The following is a 16,503-nucleotide window of genomic DNA, read 5'->3' as shown; positions in this document are numbered from 1 at the left end:
CCTTTGTACGGACAAAAAAGTGGTGCTATGGTAAAAATGGGTATCAATCGAAAGCTCTCGTTTACCCAGACACAGTCCTGCAGGAAAATTTCACTTTTTCCCCATAGGAAAGTTTTTACGGGAAAATCAAAATTTTGGGTCAATGGGGGGTCCCCCCCGATTTCGTTCAAAATCGGCACACAGGTGCCCCACCACCAGCCGAGAAACTTTCCCCAAAACGGTCCCCGTTGCATTGACGTTTAAGGCCCGTAAAGCCCCCTAGACTCGTAAAATATCCGTAAAATCGCCTTTGTACGGACAAAAAAGTGGTGCTATGGTAAAAATGGGTATCAATCGAAAGCTCTCGTTTACCCAGACACAGTCCTGCAAGAAAATTTCACTTTTTCCCCATAGGAAAGTTTTTACGGGAAAATCAAAATTTTGGGTCAATGGGGGTCCCCCCCGATTTCGTTCAAAATCGGCACACAGGTGCCCCACCACCAGCCGAGAAACTCCCCAAAACGGTTTCCGTTGCATTGACGTTTAAGGCCCGTAAAGCCCCCTAGACTCGTAAAATATCCGTAAAATCGCCTTTGTACGGACAAAAAAGTGGTGCTATGGTAAAAATGGGTATCAATCGAAAGCTCTCGTTTACCCAGACACAGTCCTGCAGGAAAATTTCACTTTTTCCCCATAGGAAAGTTTTTACGGGAAAATCAAAATTTTGGGTCAATGGGGGGTCCCCCCCAATTTCGTTCAAAATCGGCACACAGGTGCCCCACCACCAGCCGAGAAACTTTCCCCAAAACGGTCCCCGTTGCATTGACGTTTAAGGCCCGTAAAGCCCCCTAGACTCGTAAAATATCCGTAAAATCGCCTTTGTACGGACAAAAAAGTGGTGCTATGGTAAAAATGGGTATCAATCGAAAGCTCTCGTTTACCCAGACACAGTCCTGCAGGGAAATTTCACTTTTTCCCCATAGGAAAGTTTTTACGGGAAAATCAAAATTTTGGGTCAATGGGGGGTCCCCCCCGATTTCGTTCAAAATCGGCACACAGGTGCCCCACCACCAGCCGAGAAACTTTCCCCAAAACGGTCCCCGTTGCATTGACGTTTAAGGCCCGTAAAACCCCCTAGACTCGTAAAATATCCGTAAAATCGCCTTTGTACGGACAAAAAAGTGGTGCTATGGTAAAAATGGGTATCAATCGAAAGCTCTCGTTTACCCAGACACAGTCCTGCAGGAAAATTTCACTTTTTCCCCATAGGAAAGTTTTTACGGGAAAATCAAAATTTTGGGTCAATGGGGGGTCCCCCCCGATTTCGTTCAAAATCGGCACACAGGTGCCCCACCACCAGCCGAGAAACTTTCCCCAAAACGGTCCCCGTTGCATTGACGTTTAAGGCCCGTAAAGCCCCCTAGACTCGTAAAATATCCGTAAAATCGCCTTTGTACGGACAAAAAAGTGGTGCTATGGTAAAAATGGGTATCAATCAAAAGCTCTCGTTTACCCAGACACAGTCCTGCAGGAAAATTTCACTTTTTCCCCATAGGAAAGTTTTTACGGGAAAATCAAAATTTTGGGTCAATGGGGGGTCCCCCCCGATTTCGTTCAAAATCGGCACACAGGTGCCCCACCACCAGCCGAGAAACTTTCCCCAAAACGGTCCCCGTTGCATTGACGTTTAAGGCCCGTAAAGCCCCCTAGACTCGTAAAATATCCGTAAAATCGCCTTTGTACGGACAAAAAAGTGGTGCTATGGTAAAAATGGGTATCAATCGAAAGCTCTCGTTTACCCAGACACAGTCCTGCAGGAAAATTTCACTTTTTCCCCATAGGAAAGTTTTTACGGGAAAATCAAAATTTTGGGTCAATGGGGGGTCCCCCCCGATTTCGTTCAAAATCGGCACACAGGTGCCCCACCACCAGCCGAGAAACTTTCCCCAAAACGGTCCCCGTTGCATTGACGTTTAAGGCCCGTAAAGCCCCCTAGACTCGTAAAATATCCGTAAAATCGCCTTTGTACGGACAAAAAAGTGGTGCTATGGTAAAAATGGGTATCAATCGAAAGCTCTCGTTTACCCAGACACAGTCCTGCAGGAAAATTTAACTTTTTTCCCCATAGGAAAGTTTTTACGGGAAAATCAAAATTTTGGGTCAATGGGGGGTCCCCCCCCGATTTCGTTCAAAATCGGCACACAGGTGCCCCACCACCAGCCGAGAAACTTTCCCCAAAACGGTCCCCGTTGCATTGACGTTTAAGGCCCGTAAAGCCCCCTAGACTCGTAAAATATCCGTAAAATATCAATGGAACCCCATTGACCCAAAATTTTGATTTTCCCGTAAAAACTTTCCTATGGGGAAAAAGTGAAATTTTCCTGCAGGACTGTGTCTGGGTAAACGAGAGCTTTCGATTGATACCCATTTTTACCATAGCACCACTTTTTTGTCCGTACAAAGGCGATTTTACGGATATTTTACGAGTCTAGGGGGCTTTACGGGCCTTAAACGTCAATGCAACGGGGACCGTTTTGGGGAAAGTTTCTCGGCTGGTGGTGGGGCACCTGTGTGCCGATTTTGAACGAAATCGGGGGGGACCCCCCATTGACCCAAAATTTTGATTTTCCCGTAAAAACTTTCCTATGGGGAAAAAGTGAAATTTTCCTGCAGGACTGTGTCTGGGTAAACGAGAGCTTTCGATTGATACCCATTTTTACCATAGCACCACTTTTTTGTCCGTACAAAGGCGATTTTACGGATATTTTACGAGTCTAGGGGGCTTTACGGGCCTTAAACGTCAATGCAACGGGGACCGTTTTGGGGAAAGTTTCTCGGCTGGTGGTGGGGCACCTGTGTGCCGATTTTGAACGAAATCGGGGGGACCCCCCATTGACCCAAAATTTTGATTTTCCCGTAAAAACTTTCCTATGGGGAAAAAGTGAAATTTTCCTGCAGGACTGTGTCTGGGTAAACGAGAGCTTTCGATTGATACCCATTTTTACCATAGCACCACTTTTTTGTCCGTACAAAGGCGATTTTACGGATATTTTACGAGTCTAGGGGGCTTTACGGGCCTTAAACGTCAATGCAACGGGGACCGTTTTGGGGAAAGTTTCTCGGCTGGTGGTGGGGCACCTGTGTGCCGATTTTGAACGAAATCGGGGGGGACCCCCCATTGACCCAAAATTTTGATTTTCCCGTAAAAACTTTCCTATGGGGAAAAAGTGAAATTTTCCTGCAGGACTGTGTCTGGGTAAACGAGAGCTTTCGATTGATACCCATTTTTACCATAGCACCACTTTTTTGTCCGTACAAAGGCGATTTTACGGATATTTTACGAGTCTAGGGGGCTTTACGGGCCTTAAACGTCAATGCAACGGGGACCGTTTTGGGGAAAGTTTCTCGGCTGGTGGTGGGGCACCTGTGTGCCGATTTTGAACGAAATCGGGGGGGACCCCCCATTGACCCAAAATTTTGATTTTCCCGTAAAAACTTTCCTATGGGGAAAAAGTGAAATTTTCCTGCAGGACTGTGTCTGGGTAAACGAGAGCTTTCGATTGATACCCATTTTTACCATAGCACCACTTTTTTGTCCGTACAAAGGCGATTTTACGGATATTTTACGAGTCTAGGGGGTTTTACGGGCCTTAAACGTCAATGCAACGGGGACCGTTTTGGGGAAAGTTTCTCGGCTGGTGGTGGGGCACCTGTGTGCCGATTTTGAACGAAATCGGGGGGGACCCCCCATTGACCCAAAATTTTGATTTTCCCGTAAAAACTTTCCTATGGGGAAAAAGTGAAATTTCCCTGCAGGACTGTGTCTGGGTAAACGAGAGCTTTCGATTGATACCCATTTTTACCATAGCACCACTTTTTTGTCCGTACAAAGGCGATTTTACGGATATTTTACGAGTCTAGGGGGCTTTACGGGCCTTAAACGTCAATGCAACGGGGACCGTTTTGGGGAAAGTTTCTCGGCTGGTGGTGGGGCACCTGTGTGCCGATTTTGAACGAAATCGGAGGGGACCCCCCATTGACCCAAAATTTTGATTTTCCCGTAAAAACTTTCCTATGGGGAAAAAGTGAAATTTTCCTGCAGGACTGTGTCTGGGTAAACGAGAGCTTTCGATTGATACCCATTTTTACCATAGCACCACTTTTTTGTCCGTACAAAGGCGATTTTACGGATATTTTACGAGTCTAGGGGGCTTTACGGGCCTTAAACGTCAATGCAACGGGGACCGTTTTGGGGAAAGTTTCTCGGCTGGTGGTGGGGCACCTGTGTGCCGATTTTGAACGAAATCGGGGGGGACCCCCCATTGACCCAAAATTTTGATTTTCCCGTAAAAACTTTCCTATGGGGAAAAAGTGAAATTTTCCTGCAGGACTGTGTCTGGGTAAGCGAGAGCTTTCGATTGATACCCATTTTTACCTCTTTGTGACGTCATTTCTAGGGGAAAACGGGTCATAAAGGTTTCCCTCTACCGGGGCCTTTTTTCCCCCTACCGAATCTGTGCTGTGCTGAATCTGTGCTGAATCTGTGCCAACTTCCGTTACATCTTTCCTACATGTTGCTAGCAATATTGAAGATAAGTGAAATATTTTATTTTCTTATTGTGACTAGCCATTTCCGATTGGACACACCATCACTGGTCAACAGGCAACAAATCACAATTTGCACACAAATTGAAGTGCTAAATTGACATCAGTTATTGTACTTTTTGTTGCTATTCCATTTTGATTTTGTTTAACATACATGCTAGTGATCACAAGCTGTGTTGTTGCTATGATTTTGTAGGTGTTTATGAGCATGCTGTTGAGGAAGCAGATGTCATGAGACAGCCCATCTTATGAAGCGTAACCGGACAAATCTTCGTATGGCATTTCTTCGTCGCGCAATATTTCGTCCGCATTTCTTCGTCCGCAAATCTTCGTCGGCGCATTTATTCGTGTCGCATTACTTCGTCTCGCATTTCTTCGTAGGTGCAAAAATTCGTAGCGCATTTCTTCGTATCCGCATTTCTTCGTCGGCGCATTTCTTCGTCAAGCATTTTTTCGTCCACGCATTTCTTCGTTTACGCAAATCTTCGTCCGCATTTCTTCGTCCACGCAAATCTTCGTCTGCGCAAATCTTCGTCCGCAAATCTTCGTCCCCGCAAATCTTCGTCCGCAAATCTTCGTCCGCATTTTTTCGTCCACGCATTTCTTCGTCTACGCAAATCTTCGTCCGCATTTCTTCGTCCACGCAAATCTTCGTCCCCGCAAATCTTCGTCCGCAAATCTTCGTCCGCAAATCTTCGTCCGCAAATCTTCGTCCGCAAATCTTCGTCCGCAAATTTTCGTCCGCATTTTTCGTCCACGCATTTCTTCGTCCAATCAAATCTTCGTCGGCAAATCTTCGTCCGCAAATCTTTGTCTGCGCTATCTTCGTCTCCGCAAACACTCGTCCACAAATGTGGTTCAATAAAACCATGAAGAAATATCAGACAGTCAAGTGAATGACGAATTTGATGCATGGAATGGATGATCGAAACTTTTGAAGTCAGGTAGATGAGGTCAGTCAGGTGAAGCTATTGTATTTGGAGCCGACAATTGTAACATTCCATATCATTTGTGCAGAGCTGGGCATTGCGCAACTTAAGTCCGCAACTCCGCAACTCCGCAACTTGCGGACTACCCTCTTGGTAGCGGAGTTACGGATCGGCTACCGAGCCCAAAAAAGGTGCGGAGTTGCGAGTTGCGGAAGCGAAAAATTCTAAAGCGCAACCGCTACCGGGGCCGCCACCGCCGGTGGCGGCGCCACTGCACTCTTTGCACTGCACTGCACACTGCACGTGTTTCCAGGCTAGTTTTTGAAGCTGATTTGGAATTTAATAACCGTTTGGACGTTAGCGAAGTAGTTTTAGTGCCTTCGTAACATGTTACAGTCTTTCAGTGGTGGTTGACACTACTGGATAGGCGGTAGATCAGCGCCCCGAAAAAAAAAACATAACAGCTTCACTTTACGAAGTTCTAACAGGTCTAATGTTCCCGACTTTTGGGTCATTGACCTGGCCTGGAAGGTCAACCAATGACCTAGGACCTTAAAATTGGGTATCATCGGCTTCCTCTCGTCACGGGCAACACGCTCGTTTTTTCCGCGAAGCTCTAGCTCGAGGGGCCAAACGGCAAGGGGGGGGGGTCCAACCGACCCCCCACCCACCCTACACATTAGAAGCTGGCAAACGCCGCACACATGCTAGGGTTAACCCTCGCCCGTATAGGGAGGGGGGGGTCGAACGGACCCCCTCCGTTTTTCGCGAATAACTCGCGTAAAAAGCGGCCGATCGCGGACGAAACTTTCCGTACCCTCGCGTTTATCAATTTTACACCTACCCTGAAATTTTCATAACCCTGACCCTAATGACCTTTGACCTGTGACCTACTTTTCGAGACCATGTTTGGCCGGAATCGCGATTTGGTGTATGTCGGCTCGCATTAGCCGCGCGTTTGCAGTCTTTTCGTGGTTTTAAGCGTTCAAACATGGGATATGATGTTGCTCCCATGCATAAGGGTGGGTGTCAAGGTCACCGGAAGGTCAGGTCAGGTCATTGACCTTTGATGACCTCGGCTCACTTTTTCGAGTTTTACATGTTTCTAGGCCAGTTTTTGGAGCTGAATTCGAATTTAGCAACCATATGAACATTTACGAAGTAGTTTTGGTGCCTTCGTAACATGTTACGAAGCTGTCTGAGGCGGTTGCCACCTACTACGAATACCCTTACCTACTGGTTGGCCTGACCTGACCTGACCCGACCTGGCCTAAATGCATGAAAACATCATCTGTGATCAAAACTTACATGATATTCGTGAGCAGCACCCCGAAAAACCCCATAGCAGCCACGCTTTACAACTTTCTAACAGGGCCCGATTTCCCGACTTTTGGGTCATTGACCTGACCTGGAAGGTCAACCGATGACCTAGGACCTTAAAATTGGGTATCATCGGCTTCCTCTCGTCACGGGCAACACGCTCGTTTTTTCCGCGAAGCTCTAGCTCGATCAGGGGCGAAACGGCAAGGGGGTCCAACGGACCCCCCCCCCCCCTTATATGTTCGCGGCTGGAAAAACACCAATACGGGCGAGGGTTAAGTCGACTGGTGTCGCAATGACCTGCGCATTGAGCATTAGAGGTCACGTGACGTCATCAGAGGTCACCAACAGTCAGGTCACCAACAGAGGTCAACCAAAGGTAGTACAAAGGTACCTGTCCAAAGGTACCTGTCAGACATAACACTGCGCTTCAGGACTAAAACTGATAAAACATAGGAACCTAATGTCCTAATAGAGGTTGGTAGCGGAGTTGCGGAGTTGCGGAGTTGCGAGTTGCGGTTTTACTATCTGCAAAATAGTTTCGGAGTTGCGATTACGCTTTGGGTACCTCAGGTTGCGGAAGGTAGCGGTAGCGGTTTCCAATTTTCGGTAGCGATGCCCACCTCTGCATTTGTGTCCCGGACATTCTTTTTTTCGCGGTCGTTTGACAATATAATCTCTTGTACCCTCGCCGGCATAGGCGGCGGAACGGGGAGGGCACCGGGGCACCGTTCCCCTCTTTAATTTTGGCCTTTTAACAGTAGCCCTATGGGCGTTGCATGGAAAGCCTATTGGACCAAAAGTCGGCAGTGCCGTGCCCCCCTTAATTGAAGATGTTCCGCCGCTACTGCCCGCCGGACCTATTTGTTTTCTACGGTACACGCCGGCCGAGGGGGCGGGTACGACCCCCCCCCCCCATCGCCGTTTCGCCACCATGGTGGAGCTAGCGCGTCGCGGAAAAAACGAGCGTGTGCGCCGTTACGAGCCGCAGAGATTAATACCCGATTTTAAGGCCTTCTAGGTCAGGGGTCGGCATATACGGCCGCGGGTCGGATCCGGCCAGGTGGGTGACGGTTGGATCCGGCCCGCGACCATCTGACGTCCGGCCCGCGGCTGGTATCAGCGACTTACATCGTGTTCCGGCCCGGCCCGCCCCCCCCCCCCCCCCCCCCCCCACACACACACACACCGCCTGGAAGGTTAAGCGAGTAGACCACGTGAAGCCGCCAAGTGCACGCAGCTGCAGCAGTCTTTGATGCTGCGCGCAAAAGCTGTTGACCAAATCTTACCGTTGCAAGTTTTGTCTAGAAGTAGAATTAGACAAAAAAACCGCAAATGGTGTTTATAAACTCATGAAGTGTGCGAAGGAAGAACTGTTGTGCCAAAGCACATTTGAGTCACTTTTATATCGGAGTCGATTTATGAAGGAACCGCGGGCCGGAACACGATGTAAGTCGCTGATACCAGCCGCAGGCCGGACGTCAGCTGGTCGCGGGCCGGATCCAACCGTCACCCACCTGGCCGGATCCGGCCCAAGGGCCGTATGCCGACCCCTGACCTAGAAGGCCTTAAAATCGGGTATTAATCTCTATTCTCTGCGGCTCGTAACGGCGCACACGCTCGTTTTTTCCGCGACGCGCTAGCTCCACCTTTGGCGAAACGGCGATGGGGGGGGGGGGTAGGGGGTCGTACCCGCCCCCTCGGCCGGCGTGTACCGTAGAAAACAAATAGGTCCGGCGGGCAGTAGCGGCGGAACATATTCAATTAAGGGTGGGGCACTGCACTGCCGACTTTTGGTCCAATATGCTTTCCATGCAACGCCCATAGGGCTACTGTTAAAAGGCCAAAATTAAAGAGGGGAACGGTGCCCCGGTGCCCTCCCCGTTCCGCCGCCTATGCCGGCGAGGGTACAAGAGATTATATTGTCATTCAACGACCGCAAAAAAAGAATGTCCGGGACACAAATGAGGAATGTTACGATTGTCGGCTCCCAAATACAATAGTTTCACCTGACTGACCTCATCTACCTGTCTTGAAAAGTTTCGATCATCCATTCCTTGCATTAAATTCGTCATTCACTTGACTGTCTGATATTTCTTCATGGTTTTATTGAACCACATTTGTGGACGAATGTTTGCGGAGACGAAGATAGCGCAGACAAAGGTTTGCGGACGAAGATTTGCGGACGAAGATTTGGTTGGACGAAGAAATGCGTGGACGAAAAATGCGGACGAAAATTTGCGGACGAAGATTTGTGGACGAAGATTTGTGGACGAAGATTTGCGGACGAAGATTTGCGGGGACGAAGATTTGCGTGGACGAAGAAATGCGGACGAAGATTTGCGTAGACGAAGAAATGCGTGGACGAAAAAATGCGGACGAAGATTTGCGGACGAAGATTTGCGGGGACGAAGATTTGCGGACGAAGATTTGCGCAGACGAAGATTTGCGTGGACGAAGAAATGCGGACGAAGATTTGCGTAAACGAAGAAATGCGTGGACGAAAAAATGCTTGACGAAGAAATGCGCCGACGAAGAAATGCGGATACGAAGAAATGCGCTACGAATTTTTGCACCTACGAAGAAATGCGAGACGAAGTAATGCGACACGAATAAATGCGCCGACGAAGATTTGCGGACGAAGAAATGCGGACGAAGAATTGCGCGACGAAGAAATGCCATACGAAGATTTGTCCTGGAATCCTTATGAAGTAGTTGATGTTGATGTTAATTACAACCAATACCTGCCTCCGGCTCCATGTCGTTTTCATTGTTATTTGTTACCATGTCTGTCTTTTCACACCAGTTAGTATCATAACATAACTCCATGTCAACTGTCAGGTGCTGGTCCAGGAGCAACCCAGTAACTGATATACTGTGAAATTGTAACAGTCAGAAATTCCAATGATAGCAAATAACTCCTCCAGTCTCCATGTTAAAATAGTTAAAACGACCTTTCTGCCAGGTTCAGGTGATTTGTCACCACATTCATCCATCCACTCACACAATCATTCCACCCACATCCACGCAGCTCCAATAGCACCCTGGCAGAGCTGGCAGATGTAGGCCTGGAGGGTTCTGTCAGATCAAAGTGATCAATTAGGTGAGAGGATCAGTTAATGAGAGCTCCAGTAAAGGGACCAGCATTATCATGACAGACCAGACAAGGGTATCCGATGTGAGGTGCAGACAGTGGGTTGGAGCTCAGAGCTGTATGGTAGGCAGTATTGTAACCATTCATAAGCAAGCCGTCCCAAGCATACTGCACCAAAACAGTGTCATATTTCACAGTATGACATGTTTTATTATGTTTGGTAAGTAGGCATTACTAATTGTACTTGCTATTTTTGATATTTTGAGTGACAAGTTTATTGTACTATGCAATATGCATAACATGTACTTTGTGATGTGCTGCAATATTTGTATCATGCAGTATTTGTATTTGTATTTGTGTTCTTTCCATTTGAAACTATTTCACACATTTCAAAGACCAGATATCAGGCATGCCCAATCAAAAATGACTCAATCAGAAAGCTAGGGATTTGTATATTCTACTGCTCAGTCTGAGACTTCTTTGCCTGTCGAGTCTGACGTGCGGAAGGGACCACGTAGTCTTCAAGGTTGGTAGCTTTTCGTGCGACGGATCCGGGTGGGATGTTGAGGAGAGTTTGTGAGCGCATGAAGTTGTGGCCTGTTTGATGCTCGCGTTGGTTTGACTTAAGTGGTGCGTTACCTAGTGTAGCCTTGATTTCTTCCTCACTGAACCATGGCTGTATGCGCGAGTACCTTTTTGTTGTAGAATCTCTTGCCATGATGTTGCCATTTTTGGTATGATAGTTGAGGACCTCTTTTTTCTTGCGCATCTCCTCAAGTACAGAGACCATTTTAGCCCTCTTTTCCGTCAAGTTCTCATGGATCGTGATCTTTTCACCTGGTTCTCCACCTTGTTCAAATTTTGCCTGATAGACAGCATCACGGTCATCAAGGTCCTGAAACTTTACAATCACCCGCCTTTTGTTTCGCAGTCTATGGCATGCTACTATTTCTCCCTTCATTTCTACTTTCAGATTTTCCTTGAGCACCTTCTTTACTGTGGCCCTGGTTTCCTGAGGTGTTTCCCCCTCCGCACCCTCTGGAAAGGAACCACCCGGGATGAGAGAGGACTTTCTGTTGTACTGCTCTACCTCGTCAACATTTCTATCCACCTTCTCTATCTCCTTCCACAGCTTTTTGTTTTCTTTTTTCAAGTTTTCTATCACCTCCTCATTCTTTTTTTGATCAGTTTTTAGTTTTTTCAGCTCCTCTCGCAGAGACAAAGTCTCAAGGCTCACTGCCTCCTTCACAATCATCTCAATAGCCTCTTTATCCATCCTTGGGCCTCCCACGGTACCGATCCTTAACTTACGGAAAAATTACTCAAGTACGAACACAAAGTCGGCAAAGCTACAAAACTAAGGTGAGATTACCGAAAAGAAAGTTGGTACCTAATTTAAGAACAAAAATTAATTCTAAACTCAAAATCTATCAATGAACTCTACTCCCTGGTTTGTGCGCCAATATCGTCGAAGGCTCTCGGGACTGGACACGTCCGCGCTCCAGCTCGCCAGGACACCGAATGAATTTGACCAAACACATCCAATATGTGAAGGGAAAGGCCACTAAACGGATATCGATCCTTAGATGTTTGGCAGGAGGGAACTGTGGAGCGGATAGGACAATATTGTTACGAATTTACAAATCAATGATCCGACCAATACTTGATTATGCATGCCAGGTCTTGGATGGTCCTCGAAATAAAGCAGTCGAATCCCTTGATAGCATCCAGAATGCCTGTGTGAGGATCGCCACTGGTGCACTTAGAACCTCCCCCATACTACCTCTGATGGTGGAAGCGGACGTACCTCCTCTGAGATTAAGACGGTGCGAATTAACCTTACGGTACTGCCTGAGAGTTAAGAGTGACCCCAACCACCCGTGTCTGGAACTAATATCACGCGATGCATCGCTGCCGGCTGTAGATAGTGATTACATGAAGCGGATAGCAGGCTTCCCTGTGTATGAGAGGCTCTCTGCTACATGCGCTGAAACTGACTTTGACATGCCAAACGAATTAACATCTATCTCTGGTACCATCCCGCCTTGGCACTTACAAAAATGTGACCTGATTCGACTCACAAATGAGAGAAAAGAAAGCTTGACTGATATTGGAGTACAATGTCAGTTTAACGACTTCAGAGAGAGATATGCAACGTTCTCTTTCTGCTTTACTGATGGTTCAAAGAATCATGACGGAGTTGGATGTGCTTATGTACTTGGGGATAGACGTGCAAGGTTTAAGCTGCCAAGCAACTGCTCTGTATTCACCGCGGAAGCATTCGCGATACTACGGGCACTTCTGTATGTGCAGGAAAGTGGTGTCATGAGATGCGTTATTTGCACGGACTCCTTGTCTGTGCTGACTGCTCTTCGTGGCCCGGTCACTTCCCATCCTACAATCATCATGATTTTAGAGGCCTGCCATCGATTACTTACTTTGTCTGCTCGTGAACTTGTCATCTTGTGGATCCCTGGTCACTGCAGCATCACTGGGAATGAGTTAGCCGATCGTCTGGCAAGGGAGGCTATCTCGATGGAACAAATAACAGTCCTTGAAATGGGTCCCAAGGAGTACTATCCCGATATAGGGTTGTCTGTCCGTCGCCTGTTCAATCAGTGCTGGCAGCAGTATAACCCCAACACCAACTTGAAACTGATCAAGGATGAAGTCGGTTCATGGTCATCTTGTAGACGGACCAGTCGGAGGGAAGAAATTTTGTTATGTCGCATGCGAATAGGGCATACACGGTATACGCACGGGCATATAATAGATAGAGAGCCCAGACCTGAATGTGACCGATGCATGTGTCCCCAGTCAGTCAAACATTTACTTGTTGAGTGCCCAACGTATGCCAACCATCGACAATTGATTGTACGGAAGTGCCTCCAATTGAATGTTCCACTTACCCTTAAAACTCTTCTGGGTGATCATCACCCGGACATCATCGACGAGGTTTTCAGGTTTCTACGAGCTATCAACCTCTTCAAAAAGCTGTGACTGCAATGATATGCGCTGAACTAGTTGTGATTTTGGTGTTTTAAGTTATTTAAATGTGTAATTATTGGTTTATGTTGAGTTTGGCCGCCGATTGGCGAACCCCTGTCGCGACTGATGTGGAGGGCAGTGCCGCCGATTTGGCACATTGACGTGATATCCTTCTGTTGTAATTTGCGTTGATTGTTCACTTTATCGTCGTCTCTCTGGTGTTTTGTGTTCTATGCTGTGGCTGGTCTTATGGACGTCCTCATGTGTGTAAACAGTCGTGCATTGTTTGGGGATGAGTGAATGGATATTGAATGTTGAATGAGAAGGATGCGTGAGTGGAGATACATCGGTGTGAGAGATGGATGCAGTCAGTGGATGAATGAAGAGCAGCCTGTACTGGTTTGCTACTGTAGTTTTTTTCTCGATTTCTCTTGGATGTATACCTTCTCTTAACTCTTTTGTTCAATCTGGCTCCTTTTTGTAGAAGTAGTCACATAGTTCCGAAGTAGAGGTTCGGTATGATCATGAACCCTCCAACGCATGTTGATAACTGAGTAAGGTACCAAGAGTAGACGTTGCCGGAAGATCTTTTTGAACTGGAATAGCTCACTGGACAGATGTGGTGTCAAGAACGTTATTGATTGAATGACTCAAGAACCGAAACTACCTTTTTATTTCTTATTTTTAAGTTTTAACCAGGTATATGTTAGATACTAACTTTACTAATTATACTCCACCGGATATTTCCTGCCTGGACATTATCCAAAGCCCGCGTATATCCCCATGCTAAACCTATCATTTTCCTTCATCTGCTTAGTTTCCCTCTGAACGCTCTGAACCATCTGGCTGCAACCGACTGCAACATCAGACTCGATCGAGACAAGAGTGGCGCACTGATGACGACAACTATGGACGCTTGAGCCCAACGAGGCTATGCGCCCTAATCCAACAAGAACAAGTACAAGTTGTCCATATTTCTATCACCTCACTTTGCGTGAAAAGTTTTCCTTTTCTTGAGCGTCAGTCAAAAAAGTTTAGTAGTAAATATTGAAGAGTATCACTTGAGTTGTACTTTTTCATTGGACAAAGAAGTCTTTGAATTTTTATTTTTAAGGATAGCAGTTTGCAGCCCTACAAGATGTGCCTGATCGACAGATGTTTTATGGGCGGCGAACAGACTATTTCGTCGCAATGGTCGCAGTGCTGTGGGCATATCGTTGACACTTCAACTTGACATGCTGAACTCATCACAATTCCAATTCGTGCTCCAAGAACAACACTCCTGTTGTTGCCAGTGTTTTTATATACCTTGTTGTTGCCTACTTGCCTTGGCCTGAGGTTTTGCTACGCGCCCTAACCCAAAACAACGAAACAACAACTTCAGCTTGGCTGCCTGGTATATAGGGCCTTGGGGGGGCTGCCTGTGTGTGTTGTTTTTTGCGTTGAAGGCGTTGATGTTTTCGTTTGATGTGTCGCAGTCGCATAGCTCGTTGCATTTTGATTTATCTGCATTTTTATAGGGTAATTTGGGGTAGATTCCGTAAAAATTTTGGGTGAGTCCCACCATTATCTCAGACTCAAGGTATTAAAGGTGTAGATATCCGTATTCATGGATCATATCAATATCAAGGCGTAAAATACTAGATGTCATAAGCCATAACAATAATGATATCATTATCCAAGCACGATGCGCATGAAATCACAGAGAACGTGACGTTAATGAGCTTTGATATTACTTAACTATACAATAATATTAAAAATTAGGTACAATTGTATTTCTGTGAAGTAATTTGATCGTGCCTTAAGCTTACAAAAAAATAAAAGCAATACATTTATGCAATTGGTTTGCTCAGAATTTTTCCTACATACCTTGTTAATTCACACTGCTACATTGTCTACCCTCTAATCTAGGGATGTTACAGGCATTTTGATGATCACAGTCTGGCTCACAGGTCGACGAGGTACACTGGCTTAAGTTCATAATCCGCACCAATCCTTCGAACAGAGCCGGAAAATCTGCACCAAAGAGTACAGTCTGAGAGTACAAAAAATATACACCGAACCCGCTTCATGAGCTGAGCACATCTCGTTTACGAATGCTGCCGAGTGCAGAATGCAGCAAACTCATATTTTTTCAATGCAACCTGTTAGCTGCGTCGAACGTTCCTGAGAAATCGTTTGCATTTGACTGCTTGAAGCGGCGGAGTGGTGATTTTCTGGCCCTCTCATCCACCATACAAATCTTGAATCCCTCTCAAGTCTCAAGTCTCACTCTCATCGGCCGTGCTTATCTCTCTCACTCTATCGCCGGCGCCTCGCAGAGACGAGCGGTGCGTTTCAAGTTTCAACAGTGCAGAGAGTGCGAACTTACGGGCATCCCACGTGATTGATGGGACCACCAGCACTGGCAGTCCGTTCTGACCACCGCACACTCATTTAGACCCGAGACCGAAAGCACACTGAATTACGAGAGCACACTGAATGACGTGATGTTGAAGCTCCACCAATGTTTTTTTCTTCTCGATTTTCCTCATCTATCTCGTCTGGTCTGTCATGTCCGTCACTAAGTCAATTCCGCACCGCACTTCACTAAATCCGCACCGCACCAAGCCAAATCCGCGCCGCACCGTACCAACTCTGCACCAGCCGAACAAGTCCACACTGACGAGATCTTGTCGAAATTGCCATACTTTGCAGACTGGGATCAGATTACTTCACCCATCAAAAAATAACCAGTGGTATGACAGTGATTACAAGCACAGAACAAGAACACTCCACTAAATCCCTGCCTCTACCCCTCATTGCCCAGCAGTTTTTAGGGTGAGATGGCAGCCACCCCGCCAGCGGTCTCGTCTGTCCTGGACGGCCACCAGCAGCTCGCCAATGAGCTCCGGGTGAAGATCGCTGACGGCCCCGGTGCCACCGATAGCGGCCCGGGGGGCGGCGGCTCCGGAGAGCTGCGGCCGTACGCCACCGCCCGAGAGCGGCTGGCGCACCTGGTCCACTCCTACCGGTACCAGGTGAGTACAGCCGGTGCAATGCTGTGGCCTTACTACGCCCCTCCCCTGGGAGCAGCTGTCGCATCATGTTAGCGCTGTGCCGGTGGTGGACTGTTCGCTGCAGATGTTGGCAAAAAAATCAGCATTCCTGTCTTGAAGTAGTCTCTGTCAAGAAAACAGGTGATCCTGCTTGTGTTTCAGCTATTTTCACTTAGCTGTGATTTGTTGCCTGAATTGCTTATCTTTGCTCTTGCCTTTTTATACTGTCCGCAGCAGTGCTCACCAAACACCGCGATGTTTCCTCTCTCAGACGGTCGTGATTGCTCTGGTGATTCTGGACTGCATCTGCGTTATCGCTGAACTACTGATCGACCTGGAGATAGCCTCTGCCGAGGGAAGTCACGTTGTGAAGACGGTACGTCGTGAGCCTGATGATCACAGGGTTTTCATATGCCTTACTAATTTGGATATTTATGTGAATTTTAATGTTATCTGCTGGCTTATCTGCGAGTTAGCTATAACTTTGCTCCATACTCAAAATGGCATTTTTCTAAGTTATTTTCCAAGTACCAAACATTTACGCTTCACA

At 47.1% G+C, this 16,503-nt stretch overlaps 1 protein-coding gene across 8 annotated transcripts in view; it reads left to right on the top strand.

Moving 5' to 3' along the window:
- The window catches only part of LOC122379008 (voltage-gated hydrogen channel 1-like), a 33,133-nt gene that overhangs the window by 13,240 nt on the left and 3,390 nt on the right, over nucleotides 1-16,503 (top strand). The window contains exons 1-3 of one of the 8 annotated variants that reach the window (XM_043360812.1): nucleotides 9,546-10,147; nucleotides 15,725-15,935; nucleotides 16,225-16,329. In XM_043360812.1, the coding sequence (XP_043216747.1) occupies nucleotides 15,741-15,935; nucleotides 16,225-16,329 (300 nt within the window). In that variant the 5' untranslated portion in view covers nucleotides 9,546-10,147; nucleotides 15,725-15,740. Of the gene's footprint in view, nucleotides 1-9,545; nucleotides 10,148-13,500; nucleotides 15,936-16,224; nucleotides 16,330-16,503 lie in introns of those variants that run through there. The other 7 variants (XM_043360816.1, XM_043360811.1, XM_043360808.1 and 4 more) reach the window with 7 other exon arrangements.

Source organism: Amphibalanus amphitrite, unplaced genomic scaffold (genome assembly GCF_019059575.1).
Source record: "Amphibalanus amphitrite isolate SeventyFive unplaced genomic scaffold, NRLGWU_Aamphi_draft 000069F_arrow, whole genome shotgun sequence".
Lineage (NCBI taxonomy): Eukaryota > Metazoa > Arthropoda > Thecostraca > Balanomorpha > Balanidae > Amphibalanus > Amphibalanus amphitrite.
Note: the sequence above shows the minus strand (reverse complement) of the source record. Positions and strands in the feature narration are given on the sequence as shown.